This window comes from Ptychodera flava, chromosome 15, assembly GCF_041260155.1.
Source record: "Ptychodera flava strain L36383 chromosome 15, AS_Pfla_20210202, whole genome shotgun sequence".
NCBI lineage: Eukaryota > Metazoa > Hemichordata > Enteropneusta > Ptychoderidae > Ptychodera > Ptychodera flava.
In genome coordinates this window covers 35,488,791-35,516,256 of record NC_091942.1, presented here as the reverse complement: position 1 = coordinate 35,516,256, position 27,466 = coordinate 35,488,791, and the positions used below count along the sequence as shown (strand labels likewise).

The 27,466-nt window shown below is 39.0% G+C and overlaps 1 protein-coding gene across 2 annotated transcripts in view; it reads left to right on the top strand.

The window, feature by feature from the left end:
- The first annotated feature begins 2,791 nt into the window (after nucleotides 1-2,791).
- The window catches only part of LOC139152019 (extracellular serine/threonine protein kinase FAM20C-like), a 32,779-nt gene continuing 8,104 nt past the window's right edge, over nucleotides 2,792-27,466 (top strand). Inside the window, exons 1-4 of one of the 2 annotated variants that reach the window (XM_070725103.1) lie at nucleotides 2,792-4,652; nucleotides 17,906-17,923; nucleotides 20,243-20,367; nucleotides 24,623-24,701. In XM_070725103.1, coding sequence (XP_070581204.1) covers nucleotides 4,072-4,652; nucleotides 17,906-17,923; nucleotides 20,243-20,367; nucleotides 24,623-24,701 — 803 coding nt within the window. In that variant the 5' untranslated portion in view covers nucleotides 2,792-4,071. The remainder of the gene's footprint in view (nucleotides 4,653-17,905; nucleotides 17,924-20,242; nucleotides 20,368-24,622; nucleotides 24,702-27,466) is intronic. The other variant, XM_070725104.1, reaches the window with a different exon arrangement.

Sequence of the window (27,466 nt, the reverse complement as noted above, 5' to 3'; positions counted from 1 at the left end):
GCGATCTCTTCTCCGACATTCCCCAAGGCTTCTCGCATTAGTCAAATTATTACGGCTTCACAAAAACAGAACTGTGGACGGGGCAAAGGCTTTGTTATACTTAGTTCACACTGATTGCCACTATGTGTAGTATTTAGCGTGTAGGTCTACAATTATTTTATTTAAATGCCCAATCATCCTCTTCGCCTGTTCATCTGTTGTCCATCTTTCTGAGAAGTGTTAGAGTGTTACAAAAATGCTTCTTAGGCCTAAGTAAATTGAACCCTAATCCAAATCCAGTCATACCAAACATTTCCCCGGCCTGATAAAACGATTTGGATATGATAATTTTACGTTTAAAATGTACCTAGCACACACAAGGCATCTGTGATGGAAGAGATGCACTTTTAGTTTAAAAATCTAGCTTCTGTCGCAGTCAATCAACCTCAGGTCAAAGTAGTGGCTTTCAGAAAAAGTGCAACACAACTTGGGCAGTTTGGAACAACATCCTGTTCCTCCAGCGTAAGCTTATGCTTAGAAATTGGGAATCTAAGACAAATAGTTGACGTAAGAAAGTGAAAAGATTGATTGACTGGGTACTCGGGTCACTTTCTAGTACTTGTATGAATATTTGGAATAGGCCAAGAACTGGCAGAAAGCCAATGGGGGCCGATGACCCTAATGCCATTAGTGCATATCCGCTGTAAACACCACTGGTAGTGGTACACTTATTGTTTGCAAATTAGCCATTTGAGGGATCGCAACCTTTGCGGTGTTATCGCCCTGAGGTTATCGCCAAGAATTGCACGCTTTTTTCAATTTACAGCTTTACAGTGAGAGTAAGCGAGAGAAAGATTGCCACAACACTGGCGCTGGAGTCTAACGTTGGAGTACTGAGATGAACGCGCGTTCCTTGATGGGCGTGAGTTTGATCAGAGTGATGCCGGATGAACAAATGTCCCCTTTTAACCTCTGTTACGCAGGAAAGGTGCAAGGGTCGAAGGTCGACGGCCTCTCTGCCTGAGTCGGCATCATCTCACGTGAACGAATTGGCAGAGTCAGAACAGTGATACTATCGGTACACCCTTCTTTCCCTCTCCTCCCCTCCCCTCTTCCATATACATGCTTAACTGTTTTCATCTAGGCTAAACTTATCTCGCTGTTGCAAAGTCTTTGATGCAAGACTTTTAAACGTCGCACAGGATCTTTTCCTGACAAATCTTAGGGACTAGTCAGTTTCTTCGGCCGGGTTGGATTTATGGGGGCATGGGGGCGGGGTCACCGTGATTTTGAAATGCTCAATGGGAGGGGGTCGTGTGTTTTTGAGTTTAAAACTCGCCCAAAAAACATCTTACCAGCCAAGAATTTCATTATCAGTTACAGTTTCGGCGCGCCCTTCGGGCGCGTAACTTTACAGTATGTCAGCATTTATATCAGAGATATCTAGATGTTTGATATTTTTCGGCGCGCCCTTCGGGCGCGTAACTTTAATATATCAGAGATATATGTCAGAGATATCTGCATGTTTGCAAAGTGAAAATCTGCTTTGCAAAGTGTACTGATCATTATGAAATCTACAATACAAATTCAGTGTAAGAAAGCAACATGCACGAATATTTCACAAAATATTTGATACTGTGACATATTTTAGAAAGAGAAAAATGACAAGATATTTTTCGTTCTTATTGATGCAGCTATTTTCCTTTATGTCACAGGTTTTCAAGTAAAAGGTGTTTTTTCATGAGTTAATGATAATTTTTGTCATAACTATGCTTTTATGGTTTCAAAGTTAAAAGAAAAGTGCTTCTCAGACAGTGTGCACATAAGATTTGGCTACAACCTATAACAATGGCTCTCTATGGCTTCTCAGGAGAAATAATTGGATGACTTGGCAACAGGCTAATTACAAAATGAAGTGTATGATTTACTGCTGGTCGCTTTTTGATAGTAGTGATTGACATCCATTTATGTAAAACTTAGTTCTGGACATTTGGTTATTCATAGAAAGTGTGAAATACATTCACAGCTTATTCAAAATATTGTATTCAAACTTTAAAATTGAAACTTTGAAATCTTATAACTGACATGTCAACAATTTCTCAAAAACACGATATAAATGAATGGTTAAAATATACCAAAATTGTATATATATATATATATATAATATATATATATATATATTATATATATATATATATATATATGTATATATATGTATATATGTATTATATATATATATATATATATATATATATATATACTCTTTTATTTTACCTTTGTTGCGGGGTCACCCTATTTTCAAAAGTTGAAATAGGAGGGGGTCAGACACTTTTTGACGTCGGCAAAAATAATCCACCTCCAGACCAGAGGAACTGACCAGTCCATTATGACACGGTCCCTCCACAAAATTGTGGAAGGACCGTGCTTATGATAAGGACGACTGTAACGCGGTTCCAACGGAACGCGGATCAGCGTTCATGTTTTGACTCGATACCATATCGAGAAAGAAGTAATGCTCCAAGTCTGGTCGATAAGCTTAAGCTTATGTCGATGAAATTCTAACAAGAAAGGTTTATCATTATTGCCACATGATTCCAAGAAGTGAATATAGACTTCGCCGCGGCTTCCAATATACATTAAAGTGTGATACACTCCATATGACAAATTTGCTCAAGCTGGTCATCAGAGACAAATTTACACGTAGATAAAGCGCCACCTACATTATCTATATCATTGTCAATCCAACGCAACGCCCGTTATGCACACCCAGCAGTCAATAATGTTGATACAAGTTGAGTGGTTTTATCAGTGACACATAAATGCCATTTATATCTCATAATTTAGCTCGATGGTTATTTCCTTTACTCATCATCAGACTGGCTACCATGCAAAATGATATCTAACAAAACTGGTAGGCCTGCATTAGATTACTCTTTTGTAGACGTCATCATCTATGTGCGGGCAGTATCCTAAAAATAAAGCATTTCACTTGATACGCTCTGCATTCAGACTAATGAAATTTCACCGCGTGTTTTGATGTCTAAATTAATCGATGAGTGTATTAAAATATCATTTTAAAATTACCGAAATAACACTGTAATCGACATGATATTGCAAAATACCCACTGACAGATAATAAGCTTAAAGTTTGCAAATTACATGTAAACACAGTCAAGATCTAATTCATTATCTTGAAAAGACGGTCGTTTGAAAAAAAATATTAACAGCTTATACATCCATGCATGCATCCATACGAAATAGACCCGTAGTATGGTGTCCATGAGCAAGTAGCAGTAATGGTACATGTAATGGCTCAGTGACTTGGCAAATCTGACGATACCCAGTGCACAGGTAATTAATTATGGGACTATAATAATTTCACAACACACATGGGGAATTTTTCATGCGTTCTATGTTATATCTTCGATGGGTTGACGTTCAAGTTCACTATTCATTGTCAAGTGAATTTTCCAGCGGAGAGTGCCATGTTGTCTCCTGTGTATATGAGCACCTAGAGTATTAACATAAGTATTGCCTAGCGAGTCTCGAAGACCTCGCCGGCCTCAATGTATTATTATTCATAAGCTGAAGCTTTGCGGAGAGAATTGTTCAAGGCGGCTGGATTGGTTTCCTTGACATGCTCAGTATGTGATATAACTGTGAAGAAGGGTGCCTCTCCTTCCATACTTTAATTTACACACCTGACGCGAGCAGTCGACAGGCGCTAGGTTTCGCTCATCTTCCGTCGATCTGTGACATGTTGTCTGCCCCAATTTGCGTACATAGGGTGTGCTCAGACGGTCACCATGCAAATGAGACAGGATCAGAATAGCCAATCACGGTGGCGTTCAATTCAGTCCAAAATCGACTGCGTCTAATGACGTTTGTAATGCTTACGACTATTGTTCAACACAAACAGCGAGTAGTGTACATTCACCTGCGTGTTGTCGGCCGAGGTAGCAGTTGTGGCTGCTCTGTTCGAAGTTCGATAGTCACAGATGACAGTCGTCGTCGCGAGGTACAGTTCGGCCGGTGTTTCGTCCATGAGCGACACGACTGTGAGGTGATCACATATATTTCCCGTGACCAACCATGAAACTTAAGCAACGGGTAGGGGTCACGCTCGCTGCGATGGCAGTGTCTATGTTTGTCTTGATTGGCATGGAGAGTGGAATACGACCTTTGTCCGCAGTTAGAAACGCTGTGATCAGACAAAATGAAGAAGGCGCCCTTATAGAGAACGCACACGGTAAGCACAATGATCTGGTCCAAGATGTACACTCTATGCGCAGACAGTTAGGCAAGAGCGACTCTGGACCCGGGTCACCTGTGAAGGACGTCGACACCAGTGCGAAAAATAAACAACTCAGTCCGGAAGACACTGAAACTCAGAGTTTACAGAACAGGACTCGAGACGGTGACAATATAGCTATACCGTTGGATGAAAATAACTCACGCAATGATACGGAAGTCCTGGTGGAGCCTGTAGCGAAGAAACCAGATCTGTATGCCCAATCACTGTTGTCAGTACTGGGCAAATTCCACGAGCGTACACCGTTGCCTAAAGTTAGAAAACCTTACACCGGCAAATTTGATGACCTCTTCGCGACTGGTCCAATTTCAAACCCAACTCCAAAAGACGCTGACCTACTGTTGAAGCCATACAGAACTTTGTAAGTATAAGTTACAAGCCAAGCAGATCTTTTTTTAATTGGGCCATCGACCTATTAAATACCTACCGGTTACTGAGTTAGTTATTGCGATCTGGAGCAAAGTGGCTGACCATAGGCTGAAACGGCATGTACTGCCAACCCGGATCTCACGAGAAAAATACACACCAAAATGTCCAAAATCCATGTTAAATATTTCATGACAGGTCGGAAATGCCTTTATAGTTACGCTAGTCTTTGTTTTAAACATTACATACAAAAGCTTTACTATGCATGCTTTATATGCACGAGCACAGAGTATAGGCTAGGCTGTGCGCTTGTCGCAGTCGACCATAATACTACACGTTGTACGTAGCTTACATGTAGGGCTGAAACGTCAGGAAAGCATTGTGAGTCAATAGAATAAACTGTAAACTAATGCCCTTCAAAGCAAGCTGATACAGCATGCGTACACTGTTTGGCACAAATTGCCAACTAGATCACTATACATGTCGTTCTTGAGTTCATGAATATCGCTGCGTTGGGATTCCCAACCAGCGATTCCAATTACAACTCTTCACTATTTACAGTCCCGGCGACGGGAAACATGAGACCACGGTTGCAGGTAGGCATGTCTTTTCACAGGCACTCTATAAACTCAACGCTTTACTCATATTTTTTAGGTAGCTTAACCTAAGTCTGAGCCTCGTGATCACACCCAAACCACGGGTAATAATCTTGTATCTGAAGAATTAGAGGCTTGTTGAACGTCCTTCCAGACGTAAACTCGTTCTGACGACAGTAAAATTTTAAATCCCAGAGTCGCTTATTAAGCGCCAACATGCTGACATTTTTTGTCAACTGAGGCTTTTGATCATTCATTTGTCAACGTCTCTGCTTCATTTGTACAGATCACATAGCTTGCTGTACAGATACGCTCTGTGCTGTACAGATACGCTCTGTTGAGCAGACCAACCCATGTGTATAACGACTGTACAACAATCTGCAGGAGGTCGCTCGGTGTTATCTGTACCGGTGTCATGGCCAGGAACTGACCGTCGACGCGTCAGGTCATGTTTATTTTGGCCTTTATTCCCCAATAAATCCAGTGTGACCTCGACCTCGCTCTGTTAAAAAATGTAAAAAACCCAAACAAACAAAAAGAACTACTTCTCAGAAATGAACCAAACATTGATTGCTATTTATCAGAGCTCATAGAATGCAACGTGGTCTTTCAATTCTTTTCAGGCATAGAGAACGTGATACGTCTACGTTATAGACCTCTCGTTATAGATTTTAAAAATCAGTGTTGACCGGAACCTGTTTATGTCTGGGTAGATATCAGTAGTCCAAAGATCAACAATGGTGTGATGCCGTTATCACGTTCCTTATCATGGGAGTGATTAATAGAACCGTGCAAATCAAGATGACCGCAATTAATTAAGATTGACATTGGTCGGACCTGTTTCAAATCTACAGTGAAAAGGGCGCGGGCGGCTGGGGAAAAATCGCTGCATTAGATATCAAGACTTGGTCAAGGCATTGCCATATGAGAAAAATGACGTCACTCCGTCGACAGACACATTTGTTGTGTGACGCGATAAGTTTCCCTAGTGGAATCCACAGTGTTAAACTGTGTGTTCAAAGTGTGTAGCAATTAAAAGTACATCAAATCAACCGCGATTTCCTAAGGCATGGCGAGGAAACGTTTACTGTGACGGTTTAGGTTCTCCGCATCGTTATGATCAATGCGAAATTTCCACTCTTTATAATCCGTCTCAAATGCAGCATTTCACAGCAAATAACACTAATGCGACGGACCATTAGATCTTGGGAGGGGGGGGTGGTCAAAAACAGAAAAAAAAAAAATTTCAGAGCAGAAAGTTAGGAAAAAAAAATCTTCAAACTAGTTTGCAAAATAAAAAATAAATAAATAAGAAGACAAAGGCGTAAAAAAAAATCTGCAAAAGTCTTTAAAATTTTGAATTTTTTTTAGATTTTACTGACAGAAAGCAACTTTCTGTATTTTTTAGTACATCCTCCCGGCACATTTTTAATTTTAATTTATACATTTAGAGTGACTGTATCCCTTATACTGGAAGTTGTGATTATCTTATCTTTTCAGGACTTTTGTATTCTGATCACTTGAAAATTATGAAATTATAGAACCTGTTTTCCACTTGTTTCCTGCGTACAAACCAAGCAGGTACACTAGGTAAAACATTGAAACTATGGTATGGTTGTCAAGACAGAAAGTTGTATTTGCCTTTTAAGATCAAGGTAAACAGATGCAGGCCACATCAGTTTCATTTTTTTCACAGCATTTTATTGCAATGATGAATGCAAGAATGGGTGAACAAGTAGAAACATGTCAATAATGATAAAACAACATATCAAGTCATTATGTATTATTTTGCTTTTAAAAAGGCATTTTCAATTCTTTTTCTCAAAAACAGCCTCAAAAAACAACAGCAACACATGTTTTAACATTCAACAATACACTACGTAGAATGCCATCTATCCAACAAATCCCAACACAAAACACACAAAAGTGGTTGAACTTTGAAAGTTTCTCGATAGCAAATACTGAATAAATCTGCATGAATAATCGTTTTTGTGTAGCAAATTTCAAAGAAATTGGACAAGCCCTTTCAGAGAATACAGATTTTTTGACCATGAATGGCATAAATTGCCCTAAAAAGACAAATATTGAAATTTCAACACATCTATACACATCCAATCAATTTGGACATGCTGCTACAGAGAAATAGATGTTTTGATCAAAAAAGGGCAACAATTGCTCTAAAACACAAATATGCAAATTTAACTATATTATTTAGCTTATTTTAGCTTTTCAGCTTGTCAAAATCAATTGTGAATCATGAGATGCATGATGTTTGGTGGGGTGCATGTAGCCATTTCACCACGCAGTAGAAAGGGAAGCCAGGAAACCAAAATAGTCAATTTTCAAAACTATAGGAAGATACTGAGGAGCAAGAAGACCATGTTTCAGAGGAAGATGTGTAATCCGAAAAAAATGCTCCCAAAGTGCCACAAATAACACCATTTTTATCTCTATTTTTCAAAGACTCCAACAGCAGGAGGGGGACATCCCCCTCCTGACCTCCCCCCCCCCCCCCCCCGCAAAAATACTCCCCAAGTGCCACCAAATAACACCATTTTAATCTCTATTTTTCAAAAGCTCCAACGGCAGGAGGGGGACACCCCCTCCTGACCACCCCCCAAAAATACTCCCCAGGTGCCATCAAATAACACCATTTAAATCTCTATTTTTCAAAAGCTCCAACGGCACCCCCCCTCCTGACCTCCCCCCGCAAAAATACTCCCCAAGTGCCACCAAATAACACCATTTTAATCTCTATTTTTCAAAAGCTCCAACGGCAGGAGGGGGACACCCCCTCCTGACCTCCCCCTTCAAAAATACTCCCCAAGTGCCACCAAATAACACCATTGTAATCTCTATTTTTCAAAAGCTCCAATTGCAGGAGGGGGACACCCCTCTCCTGCCCCCCCCCCCATGACCACTTGCGTGGCCGCTTGTGGTGCTTGGCACCACATCTTTGCCCTCTTTATCTCCAGACAGCGACGAACTAAAAAAATTATAAATCTGAAAATTTACTCTGAAAAAAAAATTTGCACAGCTAATCTCAATTGAAAAAAAAAATTTCAGAAATTTACAATAGTAAAAAAAAATTTTCACAATTTCATTGTGACCACCCCCCCCTCCCAAGGTCTAATGGTCCATCCCTAATACGATGTCGACACTATCATGATAATTTATTCGATGTAGTCGCAAAAATTAGTAACATTGCATCCATGATTATATTTACGATACAAAATTTCACACCTCATGATTGAAAGTGTAATTTACAGACCAAGGTTACTGACTCTTACGTCATTTCCGTCGACGTAAACTTTTATTGAAAAGTGACTGTAATATACTTGTACAAATTTTATTAGCACAGCGGTTTATAAGAACTCAGAATTCATTGACATACAACAGTTATACGTCTCCCCATGAACGACACTCATGTCTGGTATTTCTCAGTTTCCAAAAGGTCATACACACAGATTAAACTAAGTTTTAATCCATGTCGTGAAAAATGTCATTTCAGCAAAATGTTTTAGGAATCGAATAATTGTTGACTTCAGTGGCTGTCAGACAAATCTTTGCAATGCATGACGCTGCTTTTCCGGTGATGACTCTTTTTACGGCTTCCTTTGCAACGAAAGAAATTTTCAGGTAAGCGATATGCCGTCCGAGTTTCTGAAGTGAACGTGCGAGACAAAAAAATCCATCGCTAATAGACTGTGTATACCCGACGACGAGATACAGAAATACCTATGTTACTAATGTAGCATCTGTACTTTGTTTCCAAACGTACTGAAGATTGTGAAGGTTCCTGGGATTTTTACATCCTGAAAGACTGTAATGTGGTTTGCATGGCGTGTATCTCATATCTGTCTATCCCTGTGACACAGTGTGTGTCAGAAAATATAAGACACTTTATTATACGTTAAACATTAGCATTGTATTTTCCACTTTTTCTAACGGAGTTTGTTTTCAACTCGAAGCATCACGAGATTGCCTTGCCATCGTCACCAACAACATTACTTTTCAAGCACCAAATGAAATTTCATCACGTTAGTGCCAATGTAAGATTGCCCCGTTGTGACTTTGAGACCAATGAATTATCTCAACTCTTCCATCAATGCTGACGTATATCGATGATTCAGTGGTGCTAATAAGAAACACCTTGCATACGGTCTTGCATTTACAGCAATTGCGAGAGGTATCATATCGGTTGATGTTTTGTCGAATATTGTCAAAAACCTATCACGAAGGACTCACGGAACACCGTAGAGAGGGACGTTTAATTACGGCATACTTCGAGACTAGCGACAATTCCTACCTAAAAGTCACGCAGGGTAAATTCAGATAACTCGTTTTCATATCACTCACGGTTACGCCACCAACAAATCATCGCCCCTAAATTCACTTTTCAGTACGTTGCAACCTTTGAACCATCTAGTATATGGCGTTATTTCAATAGCGTGCTACAGGGAAACAATTATGAGTGTACGTAAACGGTATCTCATATATGTGTGTGTTATGATTTCTTGCCAGCTTTGAATTGCAACAATACAGTAGAAACCACTATTACTGCGCATATTCAGGGAGAGAACATTGGTGCGTTTGAAATTATTTTCATTTTGTCTCCTGTAACAACCAAACTGTGTTGCTGTACTCGAGTTATTGAGACAGCACCGTTCATCGTGTGTATTTTATTAGCCTGGCACCACACCTAGTATTGTGACAAGCCTACGGTATCATACAGTTGGTACATTGTATAGCAGAGCAACCATTCAGTGTGGACTCGACGAGGGTCGCAGTACAACTCTCAGGACGGCAATCCGTTGGATGTCACAACTTTCGGTGGCTACATACACAAACATTCATAGACCCCAAATGAACGTCTACATTCGACAGTTATGGTATAACTTTGCTTTCGCATAAATGCAGCTAATTATTGTCAAAAAAGGGGGGAGAGAAAATGTCATGACCTTGGGACAAGCCACCCTTGTGTACATACATGTAAAACTATTTTGCCGTAAATGCTGTGTCACGTTGGCAGCCCTATTGTATCCAAATTGGATCAGTGTGTAAAGAAGTGGGTAAACATGTGTGAAGTGTTATTAAGTATGCATTTAGGTCTAGGCACACGTACCCTACATGCACTTTCACTCATAACGTGACGGAGAGGGCAAACCCAACGCATCTTTCAATCAAAGATAACATGAAAGTCATAAGCAGGTGAATGGACAGATTCTAGTTGCTCGGAATAGGCTGAATTCCCTCTATAACCCTTGTAAACTTGATTTAGTCCCTGGATTACTTGCTCTGAGATTTTGATTAATGAATTCTGGAAGTGTTCGTGTTGGGCTCCACTTTGTCCGTTTTTAGTTCAGTTATGGAAATGCATATTTCGCAATGCCTAAATGTTATCCTGACGAGATAGATTGCTCCGATTGATTCATACTAACTTTATTTCAGACTGAAAATAATCGAAAGGGGGGAAGTTGGCTGATACTGCAAATGTTTAATTGGATCACGAATTATCATTAATAATAATCTTGTGATTAGTATATAAAAAGCGACCTTAATCGGAATATTATCTCTGAATCGCTTATTTCAAAACGCGCTGCTTGGTGTGCTCAGTCTCGTAATGACGCAATCGCCCTCCCGAAGTGCACCTTTGACTTGGTCAGGAAGTGCCTTAGCTCGATCATGACGTCACCATATGGCTATTACGCCGAAGGGCTTGGAAAAAAGAGCTTTACAAATGAAACCCGCTTTCTTGCAAAGGAACGGGATAATCTTCATTATGCTTCGCTTAAATACTGCCTGGAAACGTGCAATCGTTGCAATAAGGGAAAATAGGTATTACACTGGAGTATGGACCATCCGAAATTCACTTTTAAAATCAATCTGCAAATCCGTCGTCGACTCCATTTTACATGTTGAATCTTTTGATATTGTACAGCAATAGCCTTAAGCTTACAAGTATTATTTTGTATTGTTAGGCACCGAGAAGGTTGTGGCAATGTTGTAAGCCTAGCCTATTCATTAATCTGTTGGGCTCGGAGTCGATGTTTCCCTCACAATATGCTTCTCATACACAAACAGAAACTGATTGCGCTAGGAATCAGCAGCCATTATATCCTTTTTTCAATTATATAATATATTTTTCGGTTTCCGCTCGTCAAATTACACTTACAAAGCAGAGATGTCTAAGAGCTGAGAGCCAAACTCTTCTATATCTCAAGTTCAAGTAATATTTCGACAGATGTTTTCGAGATATTGTTGGCAGTGTTAGTGTAAGAAGTAAAAGTCAATATCCATTCAAGATGACAGCTATATACAGAGTAATTAACCTAATATACTATACAAACAACGGTAGGCGTATACGTAGAAGCTTACGTTTCACTGAGATCATAATCGTGACTATAAACCAATTATCCTTCAAATCCATTACGTATACATGCATATCTCTTTCCACAATTATGAAGCACATCGTCCTTGATGTGGTCGCACAGTCGACATTGATTTTTTTGCGTCGTTAATTTGGTTCGATTCGATTTAAACAAAGGACAGTTCTTTCTACCGTCAGAAAGAGATGAGTAATATGTAAGGAGTTAAATAATCAAAGCAGATCGACGCTATTTTTTTCGGCGTCGCTCATGATCAAAATGTTACGGTTTATGATCAGCCAAGAGGCATCCTTATACACAGACATTGGCAGATATAACATTGACGCTGATTATACTACTTAAAAAGTAAAGGCACGTGAATTCACTTAACTAATTACTGTCTTCAACTACTGGACTAGAATAAAATTTCAAGGTTGTAAAGGTAAATGGCCTGTAAAAGCTCAGTGATTTAGGCCATGGCCTTTTCAATCGACAGATTTCGAAATACGATCGTACCTGTTTCTATAGCTTTATTGGACCAACATGTCACTTTTGGTGAAAGGTTCTCAACGTAAAACGGACGGTAAGTGACAGATTAGCATAAACTGAACTGAAACCAGCCAAAGATACATTTTTGCACAGCTGTTGTGGATATTGATCCTTGATTGGCTAGAAGGCGTAAGTGGTGTGTATGATGTCACGTAACAATATCGCTAAAATTACATATTACAGTAGAATGTATACTGGGAAGAAGAACGCTAAATCATGTAGCAGTACGACATGGAAGTCTGCAGGAGATAGAGTATAATGTCAGGTCTCTTGCAGAGTCGAGGCATATTTACGTTTTATTGTGAGGTAGTTCTCATCTGTCGCTGCGCGACAACTTTTTATGATCTCAGCAGTTCTGTCTCTGATGAGAGCGAATACACTCCGCAGACCTAATTATTAAAATAAAGAGACAAGTTATTACAACACAAACAACGAAATAACCCCAATCACTGATTCATTTCATCAGTCTTAAAGTGTGAAAAGCTTTTTGGTTCTGTTTTATTATGTTATCAACACAGACGACTTTCTTCCACCTGGTAGAATTTTTGCAGAACGGTGTGGAGTTTCATTGGTATAAAATGTTCAATTAGAGTTGCAATGTATTAAAGTATTACTCGAATTGTTGATGACGAACCCATTATTATAACACTGCATACATGAAAAGTAAAAAAAAAATAAATTTCAAAATGTATCTTGTCTTGGTGCGATAGGGCAATCGAGGTCGCCAATATTTTGATATTTTGAGTTGTTACCCTCGGTCATCTGTTGTTATGTTTATAAACGTGCAAGTATAAAGAGGGGGTCATCGGCATTGCGCCTGTGCGACTTTCTTGTTTACAAACAATGTATTTCATGCTCCACATCTAGATGCATCATGTCAACATTGCGGCAGCATTTAAATTTTACCGTATACATCATGACAAACACGTTTTAACTTTCATCAATCGCCACCTCAGATACAGTGTTTGCATTGGTCGTATTGGTCCCATGCGACCTAATGCGACTACCACCGTCCCTTGAAGCCACAGTCGTGTAAAAAGCGTACCCTCCATGTAATTTTATTTCATATCAATTGACAATTTGAACTTTTGACAAGATACCAAATACAACAGAAACCGTGCCTCTGCTGCTGCTATGAATAGCGTCAAACTCCGAAGATGTAACGTGCTCTCTCTTGTCAAAGAAGACTTTGTAGCGTCCGAGACTGTACGGTTTGGACATGCAAGGGAATGTGGTCATGCCCATTCTCACTAGTGAATGTTTGGTCTCCTTCCTCCATTCTAGTCCAAGTTCGAGAACACCAATCAATACAATTGCTTTTCCTTGCCGGCGTGCGTTGAACTTCATCCTTTGCAGTGCTTCCCTAACTAAAGCCCGACACAATGGTGTCCCTAAGTACAGCTCGACACAATAATATTTCCATAATCACCTGTCAGTTTCTTACAGCGACCTCCTCCTCGTCTCTACCAGGTATCGCACAACACGCCGTGCTTCAACTCATTTTAGTTTTACAGCACGGAGGAAAAGGTACACCGCAATGTTGAGGTTACTCCGAAACCCGTTATTCTTCTCAACATAACCCAAACGCCACGCATCGTGGAATGCACAGTACAGGGCTTCTACGACTTTCCACAATTATTTTATTATTCTTCCATACACTGACAGTCTACTCACAATATTAGCTATATCCCTACAGATGAAACCTCAATTAATGCATTTCTCTTTCGTTCATAAAATTTCACATTTTCCACCTACTCGCAAATTCGATATTTTTGTCTACAACTATCAGGGTTGTACTCTATAAAGTTTTTGGGAACAATCTCTGAAACACGTAAATGTTCAAGCTCGGTATATCGTGAGCCAGAACCAATCATCATGAAAAATGTTTTCCTGCAATGGATTTAGCGACAGGTATAGCAAGATAAGCTGAGGGTTTCGGTCAATCGAAGTCAATTACCTCATCGATCGCCGGCCCTTTCAGCGAGAGATTTTAACTTATTTAATTTGTGAGAAACCTCATTGCGTGAACGATATAGTTCATCAGCTTACTGCGGCAGCGGTGTACAGCGTATCGGCATCCAAAGCAAACACTCAGATTGTGATAGCTTTAGCCTTCCATCGGAACATTTTATCGTTCCTGTTTAGTGAAATTTTGTGAGTGCAACCAGAGTGTACAAAGTTGAGAGTGCGATCCAATCTGTTTGCCGCCTCTACTCTATTGTCTCCGTCCTGAAATTACATTATGATCGATTTTGGGATGTGTTTTTTTGGATGTAGAGGCGGTTGATGAACGTTGAGCCAGAGTTTTCTGTCAAGTATCTGAGTAGAGCTAGTGACCTTCACAACTAGAGACAAGGGCATGAATCCAAAACCAAACTGCGAGGTTTCCCGTTGCGTTTGTCGACAAAAAATTCTACGAAAATGTTGGTAAGGGACATTATTGCCCAGTCTCTCAGTAGTCAGCGATACCAGCGCTCCCTGCATTATACTTTATCGATTACCATGGCAATTATTGGTGGTAATACAAATACAATTCTGTTTGAATCTCATTTCATTCTAAAACGCACCGTTTAAATGTATTTTGTGTTCGTCCTGCCGTGTTGTCGGACCGAAATTAAGGGTGCTCGTCAACGAAACCTTCAAACATCCCATTTGAAAACACCATGGGGGAGTTCCCATTTCCGATAATTTTTGACCTGTTTAACGGATTTATCTGCACAACAGTGAACACTGTGGATTCAATGCTTGCTGGTCTAGGAGAACCTGGATATTTCAGTGAAAATTACGTCCATTAAATTTGAAATATTTGCTGATATGGCTGACAACGTTTTTGTGCTTTCTCCTGTTGGCGATGGCGAGGAAATATTTGGTTCATATATTTGGAGATTTATCCGATCTGAATTTATCAGAAGATAGAGCCATTGCAGATACGTATATGCAAATTTTGGCGACTGGAAATCGTATCAAAGATTTAGAACGTCGGGCTTTAAAGAGAACGCAGCTTTTAGATGATTTTAAGTGTTACTAGTGTGTTTCGGTGTTACTGGTAACGTGTTTTAATATCTCATCATGATTTATAACAATCTCATATGTATATTTAAAATTTACATATTTATGAAGACATGAACACATACATAGTGTTGAACCACGAAGACGACATGTTCGGTTAGCTGTATTCATGAACTCCGCCATGTTTAGAATGCTACGTTTCTGAAAGGAAAGACATTACTTTCTGTAGCATGTATATACAATCGTAGTATGAGATTGATATGTTCAGCTGATTGAGAATAAATTGTAGTCTGAAATATTACTGGTATGTTTACACTGTAACGATAAACACAGTTCATATTGTGTGAATCCACGTCCAATATTTGGCAATGTGAATATCAATTTATACATTCAGATGGCAATCTTTGATACATCGGGAAAACCACATTCTAAGGGCATGGTGTCCTAGTGTCTCCAAGTATTTGTACCTATAACCCGCTTATCCCAACCCACTCCAAACACACACGCACCGTTTGAACCTTGAAATTGAAACTTGACCCGTATGTAGAACACAAACTCCATCGGTGCAATATTTAATCAAGTTGTTAAAAAGGATAGCCACGACGCAGACATGTTGCCTTGCCATACATTTACATGTATTTAGGACAACAGTCAATGGAACTGCAGTCGAACGAATTATGTACTGTATAAAGAGCGGAAATTTTGAACTTTTGTTGGTTTACTGCATTGGCAAATAGAATGACTGGATTCAATGCCACTTTACGGTTCCGTCTGATGATCATACTATTGAGCTCATTTCAGTTCTAGATGTCATCAAACAAGATCTGTGACCCTTTAAATGTATGGGCAGAGTAACTTCCGTTGTCACAGAGTCTGTTGATATTTGTATATTGTAGATTCTGTCAAAGATGATTGATATCCTTGCCTATTGAAAACCTGCGTTTCGTCAATGATCTCACATTGCCGTTGTGATCACCGAATATTCTCTAGGAGTACTTTAGGAGTGTCCCAAAGAAACTATCGTCGTGTCCAATATTGATTCCAATATTTGATAATAAAATGTGGACCCTTAAATGTTGACCAATAACTCGAAAATTTCACTCTTGGTAAAACAATTTATAACACTGCTATTGACAACGGCGTCAAATGCTTCAAGAACCCAACTTGTTTGATTACGTGACATTCATGGATCAATCTGTCAATATATCCGTTTGCGGTTATTTGAATAATGTATATTGTGTTCTTTGATCGAATTGATCGATCGATGTATGTGTCTCGGTCCTCTGCAGCAACAGGTTATCGCAAAGTAAAGTGCACGGGTACAAACACGAGTCTTGGACGCAGTCAGTTAAAGTGCAGGTACTGGCCCCTGAAGCCGTTCAAATAGAAGCCATTTATAGCTTGTTAGAAACGGAAATAGCTAATGCATGCTCCAGAATGCTCATCCCACTCCAAACAGTACCAGACTACTGAGTCAATAACATTTGGAGAAAATATCCCGAAGGCCGGACATGCAAGGCATAGGCTACATTTACCGTAAAATAATTCTCAGAATTTATGCATAAGCAAAATTGACAGGTCAATATCCATTTCATTGCTACTAATTAAAAGTGCATTTCATATCGTAACATTCTCGTATCGTAGCGTATCTATATTTAATATTACATAACTTTTACTGTGAAATACAATGTGTTTTATATTTCTTGATAAATTTGTATTATTTGTTGGGGCGTGTTCCCTATGACAACATGACCAGCAAAGCATTGGTACGTCATCGTCAGCAGTTCGTAGTAAATATCTAGTGTATTTGTTCAATTAGTACTTGTTTAAATGTAGAGACAGCTGTCCTTATATACGACAATACACAAGTGCTGGTACCAGCTACTCTACGACAGCAGATCAATAATAACACCCCTGAGGTAAAGCAGTAAGCTTGGACACGTACTTGATGCATCGCTGTCAGTCCTCATGATGATCTTCTTTTAAGTTCCAGCGATCCGTTTCAAAGTAATCTTCTTCAGTATATGTAGGTTTATACACTCAGAATTTTACTGATGAATATCATTTTCATGTCAAAGTCGGGGACATTGTACTTATTTTTCTAAAATCGTATCCATCTGACTGTGCAGTTCCTCAGCTTTTGTGATGTTTGAAAATATAACATTTAATAACGTCTCTCCAACGCCAAGTATAAAGTCCACATGATGGTAACTTTGAACGCGGTCACAAAGTAAGCATGCTGACCAAATGAATGTGAAGTACACGCATGTGATTGAAGCCGAAAATAATTTTTACGACTTCAAAGCATTATTACAGTAGCAATTTGATATTGTAAAATGCACACTCAATATCTGGACGTTGTTTTCAGGGAGTTCGCAAAACGAAAGCCTAGTATTTAGAACTGTTTACTTTTTTACGCTGTATTATATTCCTGTAAATCCTTATTTAAAAAAGCATGTCAGCATGGGTTTAGGTATTGGCGACCAGATATAACAATTGAATAGATTATATCATTTGTATCAACCCGTCCCTTCTGAAAGCAACGCCGGCACTGCTTTCCAATACCCATACTTCACTATCTGCCTCACTTCTCATCTTACCGATAGCAAGCTAGCTTAAAAATACTGTGGCGCTATCCAAACTTAATCAATTGCAACGGTTACGTAATATTAGTCCGACATGCGTACTGAATTCAATTTTATGTTTCATTTTTCACGCTTTCACAGAGCACACGGTAATAGCAGGTAGGTCAGACCTGTCCCGATGTGATCCGCTATCTGTTATACAGGTCAACCAGCCTTCGATCAATCAATCAATGAATTATTTTAGTAATGAAATTATATGTTTATTTCATCTTCAGTGCTATCGCAAGCTGTCATACTCCCCCTTTACTAATTTATTTCATGGCAAGTTGTGTTAAAATTCACCGGCATTTCTTACCGAAATTAACATTGATTTATATTGCTGAAATGAACATCGATCTATTTCACTCTTCACGAGTTTCCATTTCCAATATTGCCGCTATTTAATATTCATTGCCAACGTTTTACGTCAGTGAACATTTGCATTCAGTTCATCACCTAGAATCCTGATCGATGTTCCTGACTAACCCCTTTGCATTCAGCACTGATTTCTTGCTGGATTACCCGGCAAGCTTTTCACAGATGTACATTTCAGAACCCGCCATGATATATCTAATTAAAAACTTCGGCGGTTATTGAGCGACAAAAATAAATCAACTCACACTCCGTTTGCACTTGCTACCTCAAAGTGATTTCTAAAAGCTCTCATTAGGTTTCCTGCTGCGTTTCAAATTCGGCTTTATGCCAGTACTGTTTTATGGATTAACTTGAAGCCGTTCACCTTTGGCGGGAAAAGACTTGAGATAAAAGTGTTTGCATGGACAGTGTTGCCATGCTCCTCCCCAGCCAAGCCAGGAGCATCGTAAAGACTAATAGTAAAACAATATGGTTATGTGCATGGATGTTTGTTGGTCAAAGTTGATTGAAAAAAAAACGTGTTCAGTAACCAGATATAGCAGGCTTAATTTTGAGTACACAAAGTTTGGCTTGAACAAATGGTAAAAATACAATAGTTGACAATAATCAGCGACCACAAATCGTCATGTTGTTTGTTGATTTGAGGCGCGCTAACTGTTTTCTCCAAAGTTTTTATGATGTATTATCGATATTTCGAGTAAAATGAAAAAAGGATTTCATAAAAGAAAGTAGTTATCACAAAGTCGAAATTGTGAGAGACTATATATTATAATGCTTCAAGTTTGATAAAAGATATTGTATCATCAATAATAAATTTAACAAACCAGCTAATTATCAACAATTCTTGCGATGGATTATTCCAAATGTGTAACTATCGAAAATGACGCTATTCGCATGAAGCGCAGATGGAACTGTATAACTGTTGCCATGACAATTTGAAAACGTGCAGAATTGCAGCTCTGTCCATACCCAACAATACTTTTAAGTCTGACTTTTTTCTGCGTGAAACTTGTTTGCATGGTTAGCTTTACAGCACCCTCGACCCCTCAATAATGTATTAAATGATTAAAATGTTTAATGGTTTCCATGTAACCTGTGTGCTATTCTAAATTGCTGTCGTAAAAGACTATAAATTGCCATCCAAGAAGTTAATATTACCCATCATGCCATGCGGTCAGCCCCCTGATCTTTCATCCCGTACATACATATTATTCCTGCGCGTTTAAAATATTTACAGATTAAATCTATGAATAATTACTCATGTCTTCTTCAGATAACAAACATGTAGTGGTTAAGATAGTGTTTGTAGTCCCGACTGGTACTTAGCGCGTTTGTATTTTCTTCACAATTTATATGCAAGGTGTCTTTGGGTAAACTTTTGACGTAATTTTACCACATCATGCAACTTAATTTTGCTTATCTCTGACATCGGTTTTGCTCTCTTACTAGCGTCAAGGATGCATGTAAAATATAACAAAAAGTAAAGATGTGCATGAATATATTATTGTTAATTTTGACTTAAAACAGGCGAGTTTACATCGCCAGTAACGCAATGGAATGAAGCGCATGGACACGCGGACAATACTAAAGTAATTCCAACTGCATGCAAACTCGTCCAGCGAAATCGATTTTCAGTGTGACTGCTGTCGTTTACCTATTTTCCTTCGACTAATGTTCTCACGCCCTTAAGTGCTTTATAACTTTAATACCCTGTACTCACAGGCGTCAGATACGCATTTTGTCCTGTGTCAAACAGTAATTTTATTAGGCTTGGCAACGCGTTACTTCCCGTTGAGCTAATGACACCTTCTAGATGACCACTATCCAACATGACTCCGGCATGATCCCCGATTATATCCTTACTAGTGTCCGTTCTCTGCCATGCCTTTGGTTTGAAATGGTTTCCTTTGTCATCTTAATATACCCTTTCCTGTCAATTGCAATACAATAAACTTGCAAAGCTTTTAGGTTTTAGGAAATGAAGGGCTATTTACGTTTGACTTTATCGTAAAACTTCAATTAAATTAGTGCGTTTTATTTACTCTTTTCTTACTTTCACTATAGCCGTAAAGTGCCAGCGTGGGAACAATTTCAGAATGGAATTAATAGGTATGGCTTGTACAACCATAATTCAGACGTGATACCTGAATTATTGAATAACTTGGCTAATCAGGAGATAGCTGAAGTCGGTAAGTAATATGTCAACACAACATAAAATGTATCATTTCCTTCAGATTTAACCATGTCGTCTAAATGTCGTGCATGTGAAACTCTGTATGATACAGATGCACGAAAACGGAAGCCTTTCAACTTGTCTTTTGTGCCGGGATCTCTATGTCGGGCATCAATCTTTCTATGAACTTTATGACTAGTTCAACCCAGGTAACGTTGTGTGCAGACAATCTATACCTGATTGGTGCGCACGAGTCTGGAATTTATTCAAATTCACTGCCGTAAAACTTATACAAACGGTCAACACATGACATGGCCACAATCATGCTTTCGTCAGACAGACAGCCAGACAGCCGGTCATCAAATGTTGCTGAAAATTTTAATGTTGATTCAAATGCCTGACGGCAGTGACGATGGTATTCCTCAGACGGTATGAGAGTCATCGCTTGCGAATTTTTCTGGTTTTTTTTCGGTATGTTTTGTTTTGAAAAACATCGCTTAGTCACGGGAACAACTTGAACGACAATGAATCTGGCGTTATTTAAATCGAATGAATGAAATCTGAGTATCAAATGAATATGAGTGCAACAGTATTTCCGATTTGTGTCTAACAATGTTAATCCTTGAATTCAAATCCAAGATTGAAATAAAAGAAGGCGTATAAACTTTTATCGCCGACTTCCAAGTTGAATTGTACATTCGATGCACCTGTAGGGTGCCCTCTGTGGCACTTTGTTAAAATTTATAGCAGAAAGTCTGCGGATGTCATTGTCTGTAATTCGAAACATTACCGATAATTAGATGAAACGAGATGTTCATACGTTTCAAAGGACTTTGATGAAGTTTTTGGAGTCTTCAAATCATTGATTGATATAGCAATTCATTGGATGATTGCATAGCAAGTCGGTACATGCAAATGTAATCATCTTTGCTAAGTATGCGTAAAGTGGGAGCGAAATTCCCCAGATTAAGTAATCCAAATTGACATTTTAACGCAGATTGAATTATTTGACTTCTCACGCTCAATTATAACTGCGGAAAACTGATTTACAGTGTTCTTTGGAGCAACAAGAGTGAATTATGATCTGGAATTCCATCATTGTCGCTGCCACATCTCGCGTGATAAGGATAAATTGGAAAGGAAATTAAATTGAAAGTGTTGTATGATCTGAAGGTCACATCACAGACAAATTACAGTTGATGACCCTGCTTATCGTGAGCTATACTTTTTCTGTAATCGTTTGATTTAGTTTTAATTAGTTTGACGCATGCGCAATAGTATTTATGACTGGAAATGCGCGATGTCGGTACGTTTTGTGAAAGATATTGGCATTGCGTTTGTAAGTGTCGTTTGCCCAAATGATAATTATAAAATGGTACTCTGACAAGATTTGTGCCATCAATTAAGTTATATGTTACATCTTCAAAAAACAGACCGACAAGTTTGAAGCCTAGTTCCTTCTCGTTCGAAATTAAAGACCCGGAAATTAACCGTATTTACGAAAGAATTAATCTCCAAAACAATCACCATATCCATGTGACAGCGTTTGTCACTTTATATGTGGACTTTTGACTTGTCTGTGCCATACACCAAGAGCAAGCCCTACTGTTCCAAACGCTCTGTAGGGTCCGGTTGATCTGTGTGTCAGAGGTATGACGTAATCGTAAGGCATGTGAGTGATGTGCAGGTAACGACTTCAATTACCACATTCCTTTGAAGGATTGTTGTAAGTGTCATAAAATATTCGAAAAAAAAACATATCACCACAGACTATAACAGTAGCAACTCAGAAAGATATCTTATCTTTCTTTAGTCAACATTCACCTCATTAATGAACAATTATATTTTAAATAAACGGCTATAATCCTGTCTGAATATGTTTTAAATGTTATCAATGACCTTTTCACTACTTTCTGTCTAGTATGCAAATGTCAACTTGGTTGATCCAACTGATATTTATTTTTCTTGGAGAATTCCAAAGGAAGCCTGAGATGCATGCAGCCGAAATGAGAGTGCACGCTTACTGAGGTCCTCCGACAGAGAGATATCAAATAATTTCCCCCCAGGGAACGTATCACTTATATTGAGGAAAATTACCGTAGCCGATAATGGTTTGTAATGTAAGCGGTTATAGAAAGCGCGGTAACATAAATGAGATCTGTATTTACAGCAACATTTACGGAGTAGGCGGTGATTGAAAAATACGCCAAATGGTGTTGTTAATGTGTTCGCCGCCTCACAAGACTCAAGCTTGACAAATAAAGATATTTTTCCACTTGGTACAGATTTTCACATTGAACTCACTGTAATTTATTCGTACATGTAAGACGACAAGATACGATGGCAATGACGTTACGTGAAACCAAGTCGTCACTATTTACTTTTTTGGAAGGACGTATATCATCGAAAATGGTGACTCGAAAACTTCTGTGTACGATGCTCCAGTCTTGATATACAGTACTCGTGAATCTTGAACCTTAGATGTAACTACGCTTTGCGCATACACAGCCACCCGTTACCTATAACTAAGTAATAACCCAAATGGAATAGCAGATTATTCCAGTGGCATGTGGAAACCAAATTAAAAATCAAACACAAATTAGAGGTATGATTGATAACTGGATGTGACACAGTGCTTTTCGGAATTGACGAACACGATACACACACACACACACACACACACACACACACACACACACACACACACACACGTACATATATTTTTTCTGTGTTTATTACTATTGTAATAATCAGGGAATAACAATGTGTCGGGCCTAGTTAAACGTGCAGCAGCTGCTGTTACCGATATTGACCAACGTCCAAAGTAGGCATATTTCTTCCGATATTAGGCCGTGGAACTTCTGACGTTTTTAACATTTCCAATGGAAAAATTATCAACTTGACATATTTTACCGAATAACTTTACTTTGCATTCAAAAGCAACAATAAGTTACTCTACAGAGACATGCAAGCGTATGTGAAATTGCATTGACGCCGCAGTGGTAATTGGCCATAAATTTCAAGCGGCAGAACTCTTACTTATTGGAGCGTAAATGTAGCAAGAGCGTTTCTATTTGCCGTAAAGTTCAAACTCGTTTTGTCGACTGTAGTTTAGCACTGAACAGTTCGGGCAAATTGGAAAGATCGGGTTCCTTGAAAACCGTTAAAAACCATGCCAACGCTGTGTGATCCAATTTTCCCATGAAATCATTATCTCGTTATCTTTGCTGCTATCTTCCAGCAATTTTCAGACTTCCGTGATCTCCACGGCACCCTCACTTCCCCACAGTCACTATGGTAACGATTTCCATCTCATCTCAATCGCCCACTTCTTCCAGTGCCAAGATAACAGTCGGATGCGATTTGAGTGCCACGAAGTTGCATTTTAGCGTAATTGATGAAAAAAATCGCCATCCCTTCCAGGCGGTCTCGTGGACCTCCTTCGTTTGCGAAGTTTTGTCTGTTGAAAAACCACACGGCTACGGACGAAATGGATTACCGATGGTTCATCGACATTGTTTAACTTTGTAGAAAATTAGAGCCACGTCGACTTCCCAACGAATTTACAATTCTATTGCTAGAAATGAAATGAAAATAAACACCGCTTATACAGCCTGAAGACATCTAACTGTTGTCCCTCCAACACCGATATTTTGTTGTGCCTATAGTACATGTAGATGCAGGGCGGTTGGACGAGAGCATGTTGAGAAAGGGGGTTGGGCGAGCGATGGGGTAGAGAAGGAAACGGGGACAAGCTTTATTGGTTCTTTAACTGTCATGTCAATATTCGGTTACACATGCCTAGGTTGTTCAAGTACTGGCATCATTATTCACAACCTAGGTATATTAACTCTAGCAGAAATCTAATAAGGTGCTAATGTAATAAAATAGAATAAAATAAGGTGTATTTTTATGCTTACACGTCAGTCGTTTTACAGAAAGTACGGACACGTCTGATAGAAAGTGAGAACCATGGTATGACCCCTTATCAATCATTCGATTCCCGAGAATCCCAATCACTGGTAGATTCAAATTGCTAGCCCACCTTAGCATTATTATATCCATATTCACGGGCTTCTTTTTTAAAGGAATAAAAGTTTACTGAAGTGTTAGGACAATGTTTGTCCTTTCCTTACCTGTATCTGATGAGTAAAATGTCATTTAAAAATGGTTTGCCCTGAGGTGTGCTTTTCATTTTCGTCGGATTTTCGTCAAGTTATTTATCAGTAACCTAACACAATCATACTATCTGTCTTGGTTTGTATTTTTAGACGAGAAAAATGGAGGTACACAAGTGAAACTCATCATAGACTACGTCGATGGCGGACAAGCGCTTTTTAAACCGTGGAAGTAAGTATATATTTGATACAAAATTTTCATCACTTTTTACTTATTGGACGTCACAGAAGCCTGCACTCATCTTACAAACTAGGGCCATGGTAAGATGCCATGGTAAGATGGTCTCATCTTACCCAAAGCTATACAAGACGAAAGTAATTTTACATCAGGGACAATCATGGCTGAAATCATGATCCTTGGTCAAAAATAAATGTAACCATTATTAGGCTTCACGTCTTTGACCTGGAATAGTTAGTGATCTACAATTATAGTTGCTTTGGCAAGAAATAGGAAAAACTTGGAGAATGGTATGACGTATACCTGTAGTATAGACGGTAGTATGTTGTAAGTTTCTGCGTATGTCACGAAAATCACATGGAAAACATCTTCCACTTATTCAATTCATGGAATATGAAACGTAGAATATTCGTTCCCATAATTTGTAGTTTGTGCCGTTATGGTACAATGACATTTCATTTACATATACAGTGTTTTCTCTGCATTTTTATTGAAAGGGACTCTTTCTGTGCCATTTATCAAAATTAGGGGGCAGATTTAACATTTTAGGGGGCAGACACTTTTGATGTTGATTTTGCCTTCCCAGGAAGCGTTTCCCCGATATCATTACGATCGTCACCCAGTTCGGTTGCGTCGTCTATGTCGCATGCAGCATCCGTACTAACATCGACATCATGATGGTTGTCAACTTGTGATGTGCTCAGCTGCTCTCTATCTTCTGTCGATTATTACACAATGCAAGGGCTGGAATTTTCCCAAATTCCATCATTGATACACACAGTTTGCAACACAATGCTAGAGCTGGAATTTTCCCAAATTCCATCATTGATACACACAGTTTGCAACACAATGTGTTTGGGTCATCCTCATGTATCAGTAAATGTAGGCGTCTTTGCTTGGTGTGTTTGGTGCGAGATTTCCGCGTTGTCAGTAACTTTTTCAGGGCAGACAGTAGCTCGAAATGCGCAATTTGCGCAATCGCGCAGTGAGAGAAAACCCTGCATATGTAAGTGGTATCCCACTGTTTCATAGCTTGTCAGTCAGTAAAACTTGCTTTTGTCGGATAAAGCGGCAAATTTGCCAAATTTCAAACAAAAATGGCAAACATTCAGCACCACCATTACTATTAACATGCAAAACAGCAACGCATGCCAAAATGTGTTGTAAAAAATGTAGAAGACCAAGCAGATTTCTTATCTGCAGGACCACAACGTGTACACTGGTCTATGATTTTCTCGTAGCCGATGAAGCTTGATAAAGATGATTTAATTTTTGGGTTTCTGTAATTAACTGTTAAGGATATACCTTGGCCATGACACTTGATCACCAAATAATGTCTCCCACGATTAAAAGAGAGGGATTGCGGTATGTTGTCCAGAAGTTGCAAATAGTGTAAAACTGATGGTTTTTCTGAAAGGATGCTCCGTTTCTTCAACATAAAGTGAAGTGCATCCGGCCAGTAACTGGTAATTATGAATCGGAACATCTCATATTTGTTTAGCAGGTGTGTTTCTAGAATGCGTTTTGCCAAATCAACGAGTACCGTTATTCGTTTATCCTTATGTACCGTACCCACAGGTGTGCTGTCATCCAAAATGTGAGCTTCTTCGCGGCCTTCCGCCCGCGTGGTTGACAAGCAGCATCGGGTAACTAGACCAGGGAAAACGTTGAATCATAGCACCTGACATACTGTAGTCAGTCTTCATTGTGATGATGTCTCGCAAGAGTCGAGAAAAGACTCGTCTTTCCTAGGTTCTATCAGCAGGTTGTATCCGATAAAAGGCTCAAAATGAGCTGATAATGCCTTAGGGACAAGGAAATTGACTTTATCCACTAACTTTAATGTGTTTCCTGGGGGAAGGAATTAAATGTTGCGAAAGAAAAACAGACAAAAAATCTATCAATTAGCTCAATAATGCTGTTAGCCATAGTGAAGCCAATGGACTGCGCGACCGTAAGGCCGACGAGTTTGTGTACACTTCAGGTTGCTGACGTGCGCACTGATGTGCCCTTAAACATGTCACAATTTTTCCTTCCAAAGACAGTATTTGTAAAGTTTGATTTTAGCAATATTATGTCAGCGCATTGTCAAGCCACAGCTTTATTTCTGCTCCACAATATCAGGGACACAATCCGTCTTGTGGGAACGCCTTCACTCCTGCTGAAAGTGCTGCAAAGAGGCATGTAGCTTCTAATAGTGAGATGATGCAACTACTCCAACCATGACAATTTTACATTTTCGCTTCGTGTAAGTTTTTATATTATTCCGAAGTTGGTCTAACCTCGATGAATTGAAATGCGATTACCGTGTGTTCGATACTATTTTTCTAATTTTATTCCAAAGTTGATTGTTTTAATTTTATGATTTAAACCTCAGTTTTCGGCAGGCAACAGTTAATCGAACTACGTCCAATTTTTATATTCCGCAGCATACATAACTATTTCACAGGACTTTGCAAGGCTACCTCAATCAACGTTACGGTCCAGTGTAATGAAATTTAAACTAAAAGAAGTATTTTACCTAACTTTTCGGGATTTTAGGATGGTTATTTTCGGTGACACCATAGCGGTGTCACCGTCATTCATATAATGCCCATGATTTTTCAAGTCTTCATTTTTGTCAAAATATACAGTACAATCTATTACAAACATTAGAAACGGTCGGCAGGAAATATGAAAAAAATTATTGAGAAAATTCATGTACTTGTTATATTGCCGCCATTTTACGCTCAGTAAATCAGAAATGAAACCATGAATAG